The sequence below is a fragment of the Microcaecilia unicolor genome, chromosome 4, assembly GCF_901765095.1.
Source record: "Microcaecilia unicolor chromosome 4, aMicUni1.1, whole genome shotgun sequence".
NCBI lineage: Eukaryota > Metazoa > Chordata > Amphibia > Gymnophiona > Siphonopidae > Microcaecilia > Microcaecilia unicolor.
The window spans coordinates 231,654,597-231,669,078 of record NC_044034.1 but is presented as its reverse complement, the minus strand read 5'-3'; the positions used below and the strand labels follow the sequence as shown (position 1 = coordinate 231,669,078).

The 14,482-nt window shown below is 43.8% G+C and overlaps 1 protein-coding gene across 1 annotated transcript in view; it reads right to left on the bottom strand.

Annotated features, from left to right (window-relative positions):
- The window catches only part of HERC2 (HECT and RLD domain containing E3 ubiquitin protein ligase 2), a 921,269-nt gene that overhangs the window by 401,815 nt on the left and 504,972 nt on the right, over nucleotides 1–14,482 (bottom strand). The window contains 2 exon segments of the mRNA XM_030201308.1: nucleotides 10,315–10,459; nucleotides 11,750–11,921. Coding sequence (XP_030057168.1) covers nucleotides 10,315–10,459; nucleotides 11,750–11,921 — 317 coding nt within the window.

Below are 14,482 nucleotides of genomic sequence, written 5' to 3'. Positions count from 1 at the left end.
GATTAGTTAACGGTCGCATCCAGTTCCGAAGCAGTGTCTCCTTGAGGACATTGTGCAGCGGTACCGTGGAGGACTCTCTAGGTGGTGATGGATAGTCGAGGACCTCGAGCATCTCGGCCCTCGGCTCTTCCACAGAGACCACGGGGAAGGGAATGCTGATAGACATATCCCGCACAAAGGAGGCAAAGGAGAGACTCTCAGGAGGCGAGAGCTTCCTCTCCGGTGAAGGCGTGGGGTCCGAGGGAAGGCCCGTAGACTCCTCTGAGGAGAAATATCTAGGGTCCTCCTCTTCCTCCCACGAGGCCTCATCCTCGGTATCGGACATAAGCTCATGTAGCTGAGTCCTGAACCGGGCCCGGTTCGACGTCGAGGCACCGAAGCCTCGGTGTCGTCGAGCGGTGGACTCCCGCGCCGGCGGGGACGAAGCTCCCTCCATCGACGTCGACGGGGACTCCACCTGCGTGGCGGTCGAGACCGGCGCCGCAAGCGGCGGCGGTGTCGACGGCCCCGGCGCCGGCGCCACAGTCACCAGCGCCGAGGGCGCAAGTACCTCCACAACCGACGGGGACCTCTCCTCTCGACGTGGACGCTTCGGCGTCGCCTCCTCTCCGATGTCCGGATGCACCGAGGGCGACCGGTGACGGCGCTTCTTATCCTTCTTGCGATGCACGTCACCGGCGCCGGGAGGTATGGAGGAGGAGGAGGACGATCCCCCTCGGTCTCGAGGAGCCGGGTCAGACAGGGTTCGGTCCCGTGGACCACGGGCTGAGGGAGTGACCGGGGCTGAGGGAGTGACCGGGGCCGACTGCCCGCGCGGCCTCTCACCTCTACCCTCACCGGAGGACCGACGGGACCTGTTCTCCTGGGGTCGATGCCATCAGTGCCGATGTCTCGGGCATCGATACCGGTACCGAAGGACCGGGCGTCGATACCGATGCCGTCGAGGTCGACGTCGAAGGGCCGGCGCAAGTTCCAAAAAGACGGTCCCGTAGAACTTGCCTCGCAACCTGAGTCCGTTTCCGGAGACCGAGACACAGGGGACACGACTTGAGATTGTGCTCCGGCCCGAGGCACTGGAGGCACCAAGCATGGGTGTCGGTCTGCAAGATCGGCTGGCCGCACCGACCACACTTTTTAAATCCACTCGGGACCTTCGAGGACATCGACGGAAAAATCGCGTCGGCGAAGTCAAAGTCGTCGATGGTGGCGGAAATCACACCTCGAAAAAGGGGAAAACGACCGTGCGGCCACTAGGCCGCAACGCGGCGTCCCCGCTAGAAGCGAGGGAAAAGGGGAGCACGTGCTCCACACGCTCAGGTTTTTTTTTTTTTTTTTTTTTTTTTAAAGAAAACCGGGCGGTGTCCAAAACAAATAGAAACGAAAAAATAAACGATTCGCGTAAACGCGATCGACTTCCGGCGGCTGAGAATAAAGAGAGCGGCAAAGCACGACTCTCTCCAGACGCGGAAAAAAAGGAACTGGCGGGAGCGGTCGCGCACGGGCGGGAAGACGGCCGCGCATGCGCGGTGGGCGTGCCCTGCGTGCCGACCGTCCCGCGAAGCTTTTTCCGGTTGGTGGGGGCTGCCGCGGACGTCACCCAGTCGTGAGAACAAGCAGCCTGCTTGTCCTCGGAGAATATGCAAGTATGCTTCCTTGAGATCTAGTGCCATCAAAAATTCTTTCGGTTGCATCGCCACCAGAATGGACTGCATCGTTTCCATGCAGAAATGATTGACCTTGAGAAACTGGATCACCTTCTTGAGGTCCAAAACCAAGTGATGGGACCTTTTTTTCAGAACCACAAAATAAATGACTTGGCACTAGAACCATTGCACCGAGATCTTGCAATGTATGCAGGGTCGACAGAACCGCCAGCCACTTGGACAGAGTGCTGAACGGGGACTCCAAGAATAAAATCTTCTAAGGGAGAGGAGAACTCTAATTTCTAAACTTATCTGATAATTTTGAGGCTCCCACTGGTCTGACATAACCTTGGTCCACTCCTCATAAATTAATCAGAGCCAGCTGACCTCCTATCCTTTGAATCAAGCAGAGAACCGGCAACCCGTCATTGGGCAGCTTGCGCTGCAGGGGCAGGCTGAGAAATCTGACCCAAATCTCACTTGTTGGCCTTAAAGGATGACCACTGCTGATACCTGGGCCTCTGAAATGAAGAGGAAGAACAACCCGGATGATATCTCCTTGTATCCTTTAACCAAGACCACCTACGTCTGCCTATCCTCAGGTAAGTGCTGCATTTTGGAGTCTCCCAACTCCTTCACCAGCTTCTCAAGATCCTCACCAAACAGAAGCTTGCCCTGAAAGGGAAATCTGCTTAGAAACTGCCAAGATGAGCTCCTAATTCACCACCTCATGCACCAGAAAAGCTCTGGATGGCCTTCTAGTGTTAGCCATTTCTGGATTGGTCACGTCCAGTGCTGGGGACTCATCCATGGAATTATTAAGAACTACCAGCGCCTTGACAATCAAAGATGGCAATTCCTCTTCATGAAATATCTGAACAGAAGTGGGATCATCTGCTTCTTTAGGCAGTATCTATCTCTCCTCCAGGTCCTCCAGCAGAGGAGACTGTCCTGAGCCTGCAGTCAGCGCAGGCACAAAAAGAGGAGGATATGGGGCACTAACAACCCTACCTCTGACCCAGGCCCCAAAGGTCTCCATTTTCCAGCAGGATCGAAGTGCAGGGGTAGCATTGTATATTAACAAGAGTCTTGAATCAAATAGATTGAAAATTCTGCAGGAAACAAAACACTTCTTGGAATCACTGTGGATTGAAATTCCATATGTAAAGGGGAAAAGGATAGTGATAGGAGTGTACTACCGTCTGCCTGTGCCTGGCCAAGATGAACAGACAGATGCAGAAATGTTAAAGGAAATTAGGGACGCAAACAAACTGGGCAATACAATAATAATGGGTGATTTCAATTACCCTGATATTGACTGGGTAAATGTAACATCGGGACATGCTAAGGAGGTAAAATTCCTTGATGAAATCAAGGACAGCTTTATGGAGCAGCTGGTACAGGAGCTGATGAGTGAAGGAAAAATTCTAGACCTAGTCCTTAGTGGAGCGCGTGATGTGGTGCAGGAAGTAATGGTGCTGGGGCCAGTTGATAACAGTGATCATAATATGATCGGATTTGATATTAGCTTTGAAGTAAGTATACATAGGAAATCAAATACATTAGCGTTTAACTTTAAAAAAGGAGACTATGATAAAATGAGAAGCACGGTGAAAATAAAACCCAGAGGAGCGACTGCGAGGGTCAAAAATTTACATCAGGCATGGATGCTGTTCAAAAACACCATCCTGGAAGCCCAGGCCAAATATATTCTGTGTATTAAAAAAGGAGGAAGGAAGACCAAACGGCAGCCAGCATGGTTAAAAAGTGAGGTGAAGGAAGCTATTAGAACTAAAAGAAAATCCTTCAGAAAATGGAAGAAGGAACTGACTGAAATAATAAGAAATGGGATAAGGAATGTAAAGTCAAATGCAAAGCGTTGATAAGGAAGGCTAAGAGGGACTTAAGATTGCGTTGGAGGCAAAAACAATTAGTAAACAAATTTTTTTTTAGGTATATTAAAAGCAGGAAGCCTGCAAAAGAATCGGTTGGACCGCTAGATGACCGAGGAGTAAAAGGGGCAATCAGGGAAGACAAAGCCGTAGCGGAGAGATTAAATGAATTCTTTGCTTCAGTCTTCACCAAGAAAGATTTGGGTGGGATAACAGTGCCGGAAATGGTATTCAAACTGACGAGTCAGAGAAACTTAATGAATTCTCTGTAAACCTGGAGGATGTAATGGGGCAGTTCTACAAACTGAAGAGTAGCAAATCTCCTGGACCGGATGGTATTCATCCCAGAATATTGATAGAACTGAAAAATGAGCTTGCGGAGCTATTGTTAGTAATATGTAATTTATCCTTAAAATCAAGCGTGGTACCAGAAGATTGGAGGGTGGCCAATGTAACGCCAATTTTTTAAAAAGGTTCCAGAGGAGATCCGGGAAATTATAGACCGGTGAGTCTGACGTCGGTGCCGGGCAAAATGGTAGAGACTATTATTAAGAACAAAATTACAGAGCATATTCAAAAGCATGGATTAATGAGACAAAGTCAACATGGATTTAGTGAAGGGAAATCTTGCCTCAACAATCTACTACATTTCTTTGAAGGGGTGAACAAACATGTGGATAAAGGTGAGCCGATTGATATTGTGTATCTGGATTTTCAGAAGGCGTTTGACAAAGTACCTCATGAAAGACTCCAGCGCAAATTGGAGAGTCATGGGATAGAAGGTAGTGTTCTATTGTGGATTAAAAACTGGTTAAAAGATAGAAAACAGAGAGTAGGGTTAAATGGTCAGTATTCTCAATGGAGAAGGGTAGTTAGTGGAGTTCCCCAGGGGTCTGTGCTCAGACCGCTGCTTTTTAACATATTTATAAATGATCTAGAGATGGGAGTAACTAGTGAGGTAATTAAATTTGATGATGACACAAAGTTATTCAAAGTCGTTAAATCGCGGGAGGATTGTGAAAAATTACAAGAGGACCTTACGTTATTGGGAGACTGGGCGTCTAAATGGCAGATGACGTTTAATGTGTGCAAGTACAAAGTAATGCATGTGGGAAAGAGGAACCAGAATTATAGATACGTCATGCAAGGTTCCACGTTAAGAGTCACCAACCAAGAAAGGGATCTAGGTGTCATCGTTGATGATACGTTGAAACCTTCTGCTCAGTGTGCTGCTGCGGCTAAGAAAGCAAATAGAATGTTAGGTATTATTAGGAAAGGAATGGAAAACAAAAATGAGGATGTTATAATGCTTTTGTATTGCTTCATGGTGCGACCGCACCTCGAATATTCTGGTCGCCGCATCTCTAAAAAGATATAGTAGAATTAGAAAAGGTGCAGAGAAGGGTGACGAAAATGATAAAGGGGATGGGATGGGATGACTTCCCTATGTTTATTTCTTAAATCTGCCTTCTCTATCTGGGCAGCGGAAGCCATGGCCCTTCTATTACTCTGGACAGAAATGTCTATCCCCTCTAGGTACTTGATTATCCCAACCTCGTATCTGCACATGACAGTGTTAGCAGTCAAGGCAGTATAAACCTATCCAATTATAAAGGAACCCAGTATTTAGTAGGTAAAGAAATATAGTTTATTAACACTGATATCTTACCAAAGATAGTACAAGCAGTTCAGGCAGTCATATGGTAAAACAGCATTTCACGCCACGTCTGTCTGTATCCTTCTCTCTCCTAGCTTCTGGCTTCTTCTCTGATCTTTCTCTTCTGCCGTGATACTTCTCTGACCTTTTCCAATGGCCCCTAGTGTTCTCACCAGGGCTCTTGCCCCTTTTCAGTTGATAAGGAATGACTTCACTTATTCTCCAGCTCTAACTATAAACAAAATAGGCCCAGAGCACATCTTGTGAGATGACTTCACAGGTCATTTTGCTCTCTTCAGCACTCCTCAGCTCTCCCCCCTTCCTTTGGGTATGCTCATCCTACATACATCTAGCCCTTTATCAACTTAAATTAGCCAAAACAACTTTCTCATGACTTCTCACAGGTGCTAGTCCCATGGGTTGTTTACCAGAGCAGATGCCCCTCCCTTGCCTGTCAGCTCTCTGGGAACTCACTTCAGCCTCAGCTGCAGTGAGAAATACATTTTGTATCAGACATGATTTTTGCTTTTTAAAGAGGCCTAACTCTTAGCCTGAGCCATTGGCCTGTATTTTACTGACAGCAAGGGCTACCATATTTCTTCATCTATGAGGAAAGGCTAAAACGGCTAGGGCTCTTCAGCTTGGAGAAAAGCCAGCTGAGGGGAGATATGATAGAGGTTTATAAAATAATGAGTGGAGTTGAACGGGTAGATGTGAAGTGTCTGTTTACGCTTTCCAAAAATACTAGGACTAGGGGGCATTTGATGAAGCTACAATGTAGTAAATTTAAAACGAATCAGAGAAAATGTTTCTTCACTCAACATGAAATTGGGTTCTAGAATTTGTTGCCAGAGAATGTGGTAAAGGCGGTTAGCTTAGCGGAGTTTAAAAAAGGTTTGGACGACTTCCTAAAGGAAAAGTCCATAGACCATTATTAAATGGACTTGGGAAAATCCACTATTTCTGGGATAAGCAGTATAAAATGTTTTGTACTTTTTTGGGATCTTGCCAGGTGTTTGTGACCTGGATTGGCCACTGTTGGAAACAGGATGCTGGGCTTGATGGACCTTTGGTCTTTCCCAGTATAGCAATACTTATGTACTTATGTACTTATGTAGGCTATGAAGCTTGCACTGATCAGGACTGGTGAGATCCCTGAAGGGGAAGCCCCGATTGCTGCTGGGCCCTCTTCATCAGATAGACCTGGTGAATCAGGAGCACAAAGTCTGGGGAAAATTGCTGCACAATTCTGAAGCCCTGGAGAAGTCTCCCCTGAACCAGGAAACATTAAAAGAAAGGACTGCAGAGCCACATGAAGATCAATTTAAGTCTGCCGCATCGCCGGAGTCACCAGGGAACTGCCCAAGATAGATGTGGGGGATTGCAGCACCTGAACGTGAAAAACTTGAGCCATCCATTGGAGAAGCAGCCTCCATCATGGCTGCCTCCGTGCAGTCCCCCAGACATAAACCTGACACTGCTCTCCACTTTCTACTGTGGGAGCATTGTCTGACAGCTTCAGCAGTTACCCGTTTGAGAGAAATAATAAACTGCGATGCCTCGAAGACAGGAAGAAAAATACCAAACACTCATCCTGCCTGCAGAAAGTGCATCTGCAAAACTGAATGTTTTTAAGGCAGCCCCCTAAGAGCCAGTGCAGTATAAAACTGCTTGAAAAGATTCTCTTTGTTTTGTTTTTTTCTCCATGAGGAATAAAACTGAGGCCGGCTGGCTGGCCAGGGAAACAGTGGAGGAACCTGGCCTCACCAGGTATGTCCCCTAAAGTTGGCACCAATCAGCCAGAACACCCCCCACCCATGCTCAACTGAACTAGAAAACCTAGAAAAGGAGCCCCCAGGAAGAGGAATCCAGGAGCTAGTGGAAGTCCCTCTATCCTCTCTGAGGAGCTATCCATACAATATCACTGAGTTCGTCAGTGAGCTCTATCTCCACCTACCGGTAGATGGACATAACCTTCAAGTCTCTAGATTCATCTGCTGCAGACGTTAAGGAAAGACATTATCACACTGTTTTGTTAGTGGGATCCAATACTGCAGATGAATTTCACTGCTATCCTTGCTCAAAGCCCACCTCTTCAATGTCGCCTTCAGCACTTAACCACCATACCTCTATTCAGGAAATCTAGACTGCCCCAACTTGACATTTCGTCCTTTAGATTGTAAGCGCCATTGAGCAGGGACTGTCCTTCTTTGTTAAACTGTACAGCGCTGCGTAACCCTAGTAGCGCTCTACAAATGTTAAGCAGTAGTAGTAGTAGTACTATCCAATTCTTAACTGTGGATATACAATAGAAGAAGCTCTAATATATCATTATTTCTTATGAACTATTCATGTCTAATTCATCTTTGTTTACAATCAAGCATACCACGCTGAAATCACTCTTATGATATATGACACAACGCCATTCACTTTTACTGAAACCTATCATGCATCTGTTACAAATTTCTGGATCACAATTCAATGTAATTTTGCATATTTTGAAAAATGTCTTGCATAAGATAGACGATCATATGAAGGAGACAGTAACCTTAAAATGGTTGGAATCACATTTTACATATTCCTCATCTGCTAGAGGATATCTGAATTTCATGAGACATCCATTTATCCTGTTACGCATCTTGCAGTTAGTATTTGTCAGCATTACTGTTTTGCTTATTGTAATCAGATTTCTCTCAGTGAGACAGGACAGCATAGATTCAGAGATTCTGAGCTGCTAAGTACTGGTTAGCACAGCAGCCTCAACCTTAATGGACAAATCTGCTGGAAGCAGCACATAAAGGAACAAATCTTTAATGCTTTCCAGAAATAAAACTTTACTTAGCATATTACACAATTAATATCGAAGGAAGTGTGATGTATGATGCTAAGATTTCAATAGATTACTTGCATCAGTTATACAGAATAAGCTATAAAACTTACGCTCTTATATACGTTTTCATAATTGATAAAGTTGTGCAAATTACTTACACCATTAGACTTGTTAGTAGAGCTGGTTTTGGTTTTGTAACTGCACTTCTGCAGTGCCTCTGCAGATTTCAAATGACATGATTTGATTTCTGTTCCTTTTGAAACTGATAGCAGTATATTTGATTGATTGATTGATTTATTGATTTCTTGCATGAAAAAAAAACCTAAAACTGCAGTTGAGATTCTGCTATTTGCTGCAAACAGCTGTGTTGTGTCTGACTGCTTTTACTGGGGAAGTGTCACATCCATAAAACCACTGCGCTCTGTTCAGGGTTTTTAGGTTGTGAAAAGGGGGAGCATATGATTATGGGGTTAATTAATTGATATAAAATTGGATAGGGAGTTTGGGTGACTACAATTTATTCTCTCTCTCGGATGGAATTTACCAGCAGCTTGTTTACTCAGTGCAAAAAGGAACACAGGCTATATTTTTTTCCTAGGAATTACAGAAAACATGGCATGAAGATGAAGGACATTGGTATGGGATACCCAGAGCAGAATAATAAAGCCAGGAGGCAAGCCACAATAGGATGAGGAAGAATCATCATTTTGCAAGTAGCCAGTCTTAATACAGGTCATACACCCCAGTAGTTTGGGGCATGATAACCTCATATGGAGATGTTGACTCTCTTTCTGTTACATGGGCACACTTATCTAACTGTCCAAGCTTGACTTGACAGCTTACATTAAGACTAATGTATGGAAAACCATATATAAGAAGGGCTGAGGGGGAAGGAGGGAGCAGCTGGAAGAAAGGCCTGAAGTGAATGAGAACAGTCAAGGGGAGATAGTAGGCAGACTCCAGACTGGACTATGGAGCCCAAACCACAGGCCTGGCTAGCAGACCCTATTCCCCCACTGCAAAAACAGCTGACTCCTCCCTCCCAAGTGTCCAGCAGTCACATGAGAATTGAATACACAATCTGTGTGTATTGACAAGGCTCTGATGCTGAAGCAGCTTGTTTGCGGGAGAGGGCTGGCAATTCCTTGTTTGAGAGAGATATAGGTGGTTTGTTTGCTTAGGGGGGGAAAAGTTATAGTTGAGTTAAAGGTTTCATCAATGAGCCACAGAGTGCAGAGCTATGGATGGTGACATGCTGGAAGTCCAGTAAAATTATATGAGTATATGTAGTTGTATAAGGATTTCAAAATATAATTAATTGCTGTGATGAACTAATTACTGATAGGATCATATATTATATGGTATAAATAAATGCATATCAGCTATTAATCTATTTCTGTGTAACTCATATGTTTGTGGCTTACATACTCACACTGTGTATCCAATGCACTCTATCATGGCAATTCTATAACTTGGTGCTTACTCATGTGACAGGTACACGTGTAAGTGTACTATGTGCTATTATATAAAGTAAGAGAAGCATTAAGAGAATGAAAACGATTAGATATATGTAAAAAATATAAAATTTTATATGAGGTGTTTGCCAGTGATGAAACAGCCCAGCCCCCGTGAGCTTTTTTTGCTATACAGCCGGGGGGGGTTTGAGGCAATATCTCTATGAGTAAAAGATTCGATCTTTGGTCAGAAGTAGTGCCAATTGTGCTCAGATATCTCCTTCATTATTGTATCTATTATATAAAGTCACATCTAAGTGCTATAGTGTATAACCATAAGGCGACTTAAGTTATACATGGGTAGAGAATGGGTGGACAATGATTGTTATGCACGCTAACTTTGAGAATACTTTAAGTTATATACTTTTCAGAGTACACTTAGGTGAACCCATTTACATTTGCCACAGAGCTGGCATAAATGACTGCACATCAAAATATCTGAATGTAATTCATCTTGATCTACTACTGAAAAAGTGTAAGCTAAATCTAAACAAATAATGCATAATAATAATAATAATAATTATTATTAAAAAATAATTTAGGCATGCTAATTTGGGTTTAGCTTGGTGTACAGATGCCATTATAGAATTGACGCTCAGCACGTAGCACTGGTGTGCCTAACTGGAGGCGACAATTATAAAATTGCCCCCTATATGTTCAGGATACTGCTGTGGAAGAGACAATCTTTTAGAGATTTCCCATGCAAACAAATTTTAAATAAAAACATCCAAATCCTTCCTTCCCAACAACCATATGTCACAGTACTAGCTGCTCTTACCTGACCAGTTTCTGTAACAGCAAGACAATGAAGTGCTCCTACTGCTACATGAATAATTTTCTTTCCCCTAAGTCCTTCCACTACCTGTGGTTTCCGCACATGAACATCCGTGCCATGGCCCAGTCTGAAATAATCCCCTTTGCCCCTATGATGCACATACAAAAATTAAAATAGCATTATAAACTACACTTTGAATATAAAATGACAAAAAAAATGTTCTGATACTACAATCTACTGGAAGCACATACTGTGTTGAATGCAGAATCAACAGTTAAATTAGCTACTGAAATATTCTTTTATTAAGAGCCTGAAATACAAAAAGGGTTTTCATCCAAGTTTCAAATGGACTGTCCAACAAAGTCCAGGGCCACTTTCTAATTGCAGACCTTGTCCCTAAATTTCAAATTCAAATTTATGCATATACTTTCAGTTCTAAAATTTCCATGGGTACCTTGCAGTTTATATTAGACTAGCCGTTGAGCCCGTTAAAACGGGCTACTATTGGAATGGGGGTTTTCCAAGGCCCCCCCCCCCCCCCGAGGTCGCCGCTACCGGTATCCCCCCCCCCCCCCCCCGGAGTCGCCGCCACCTCTCTACCCAGCCCGGGCCCTCTGTTCGCTATTAATTCAACTTACATCGCCGCAGCACGCAGATCAGCTGAGCTCCGGTCGGCCTGGCCTTCTTTCTCTGCCTGTGTCCCACCCTCATGTGACGTACCGTCGGCGAGGGCGGGACACAGGCAGGGAAGGCCGACCGGAGCTCAGCTGATCTGCGTGCTACGGTGATGCAAGATGAATTAATTGCGATCAAAGGGCCCGGGCCGGGTGGAGGGGTGGCGGCGGCTCGGGGGGGGGGGGGGGGTACCGGTGGCGGCGACCTCGGGGGGGGGGGGGGGGCGCAGTTTCCCTCTCTGTCCCGCCCCGTCATCACGTATTGACGCGGGGGTGGGACAGAGAGGGGAGTCTCTACTGCACATTTGCGAGTGAGTTCGGTCACTCGCCGTTTATATGTTTGATTTTTCTGAAAAAATATTTTGGCTGGGAAATAATGCACAAACAATGGAAAATATAATCTACCAAATATAATTTATCACATGTCCCCCTTTGTTTACTAAGCCATGTGGCAATGCAGACACAGCCTATTCAAAGTGAATGGGCTATTTTGGAATTACTAGAGCGGCTTAGTAAACGGGGATTGGTGGGGGGTAGTTTGTCAAACTCTGCCCATGCTCTTAGCCATTCCTAAATGTGCTTAAAGTACCCACAATGTGAAAACAACATGGGAACCTTGAACAGTAATGAGGTGGACAATTTTCAAACATAGCAAATTTATGTACATTAATTATTTTGATATGTCTAGAATACTTTAAAAATGACCTATTTTTTATTTATGTGAAAAGAACTTAGTTCATAAGTTCCTTAATATGTTAACGTACCAGGTCCACACTACTCCTGATTTGGTCAATGCCAATGAGAACTGGGCTCCACACTCAATCTGGCAAACCCCTTGACCATTTAGTCTTTCAATGTTCTGGGGAATGTTGCAGCCCTCACTTCCTCCTCGGCCTAGCTTTCCAAAGTCACCATCACCCCAAGAAAATACTAAACCTGTAACAAAACAAAACAGGGAGAGAGGCACTTTAGATCATCACTGGAAAACTTCAACTAGACATGTTCAAGTGTATTGATGTGTTAAATTTAGTACTTCTTTAGAGTAATTTACCTAGACTGTGAAGGCACATATGTTATTATAAAATAGGCACAACATATATATTTACTGCCTCCCTGAAAGCTTCCACACAAAATTAAAATTGTGCATCTCTTGCAACTCTATCCAAGCTCCATATTCAATTTTCAACCAGGAAATGACTATGCATAAACAACACATATTTTATAATTGTATGCCCAATTTCATAAGCACCTATTTCTGCACATAAAAGGAGAAATTAAGTCAGGCCTGTCCAAATGTGTGTGTATGCTCTTCTATCATCAGATGAAGACTGATTCACTGACACCACTGTATATGTATATCTTGTGCAGCCAGAAGATGTGGAGTACAAATGTAACAAATAAATAAAATAAATAAATCCATGCAGCCATACATTTAGCTCCAGGTCGCAAAATTCCCTCATTCAGACTTTACTTTCAACAGGAAGGATCGATTAGAACACTGCATGCACACCTATGTGCTTTACCCTGTGACCCACAGCTATGAAGTCACGTTTGATATGTTCAGTAGAATACCTAGCAGTTTCATTTCTGCCAACATGGATGAGCAGCATAGGATAGTGGTCAGTAGGCTTGATGACTCTAGGCAATCTTTCCACTACAACTCGAATCTTGGCACCAGGCAAACAGCACACGTCTCTGGACATTATGTCTGGTCGGCAGATGGGAGCTTCAGTACCTCTCAGAAGAGAATCACAAACAACCACTACTCAATGGCTTTGGGATTATTGATCATTGTCTCCTCTTGTTCTTGAGATGTTTTCAGCTCTTCTGCCTCCAGGGCTGCAAACCGATTCTTCAGTTCAACAGAAGATGGAGTTGGGGAGGTTGATTTTTCAGGATCTGGTGACTTGTATCCAGCTATCCTCTTTCTGCACAAGATCTTTTGTCCCTTTGATGGAGATCCCCAAATGTTTCAACATACATCTCTGGGCTGAATTTCCAGTTGTTACAGATGCTTCTTAGTTTTGCCACCTCATCTCTTAGTTCTTGTACTTCTTTCATGAGGGATTCACTGTGCATACATTTGTCACATTAAACCAGAATCTTGCCTTGGACTAAGCCTTCAGTTTGGACAGAGGCAATAGCTGTAATGGGAGCTGTAGCATTTACAGTGTTGCTTTGTCATATTTCAAGTGTAGGAATTTTTTGTGCCTGTGGATCAAAGGAAATGAAAAGGCTACCAAGTCCCAACTCTTTTTTTTTTTTTCACCTGTTCTAAGGGATACAGAAAGCAGACAGATTTATTGTGAGATATCTAGGAACTTGTTCAGATTTACTTTGTGAGTGTAGTTCAATGTATTTCCTTGCTATTAATAGGAACAATTTGAAGGGAAGGCGAAGGTAAATTAATTTCTTTCTAGTAGAGGTATATAAAAGAGTAACAAACTGGTGTATATGATAAATGAGATCCTTTCAATCTAGAAACAGGAAAGACACCTGCTCAAAAGCAGAAGGCTGGAGAGTTACTGCAATCAGAAATTATATGCTTTCAAAAAACAGATGCAATTAGGATAGAATTAATTGCTGGAGATAAACAGTGGATTTGGCACACTATATAGGGGCTCATTTTCAAAGCACTTAGACTTACAAAGTTCCATAGGTTACTATGGAACTTTGTAAGTCTAAGTGCTTTGAAAATACACCTTCTAAATGCAATGGAATAAAAACAGACAACAGAAACTCAACAGAATTGCCTAAGCTACAGCACAGAGGTATGAATTAGTCTGGTAGAAAAGAGGAGAGGAATGCAGATGTCATCTTATCTCAGGTAGTGAGGTTTCAGTGCAAGACAGATCTCACAATGGACCATGTGTTGTCCCTCAGCTTCCTATTTCGGGAGGTCAGCCAGCCACATCACAGCTTTTCAAAAACTACCTCCTAGAGAACAGGTGGGAGATGGTAGAAACCAAGTTCAGAAAAACACATTTAAAAGCTCTTAGTAACAGAGATGCATTTTACATAAGAACATAAGAGTAGCCATACTGGGTCAGACCAATGGTCCAAACTTTGGCCAAGTCAGGTTAGAAATACCTGGCAGAAACCCAAATCGTGGCAACACTTCATACTACAAATCCCAGGGCAAGCAGTTGCTTCCCATGTCTGTGGATTTTTCCTCCAGGAATTTGTCCAAACTTTTTTTAAACCCAGATACACTAATTGCTGTTACCACATCTTCCGACAAAGAGTTCCAGAGTTAGCCATTGAGTGAAAAAATATCTCCTCCTATTTGTTTTTAAAAGTAAATCCATGTACCTTCTTTGAGTGTCCCCTAGTCGTCGTACTTTTGGAATGAGGAAAAAATCAATATACTTCTACTCATTCTACATCACTCAGGATTTTGTAGACCTCAATCTTATCTCCCCTCATCCGTTTCTTTTCCAAGCTGAAGAGTCCTAACCTCTTTAGCCTTTCCTCATACGAGAGGAGTTCCATCCCTT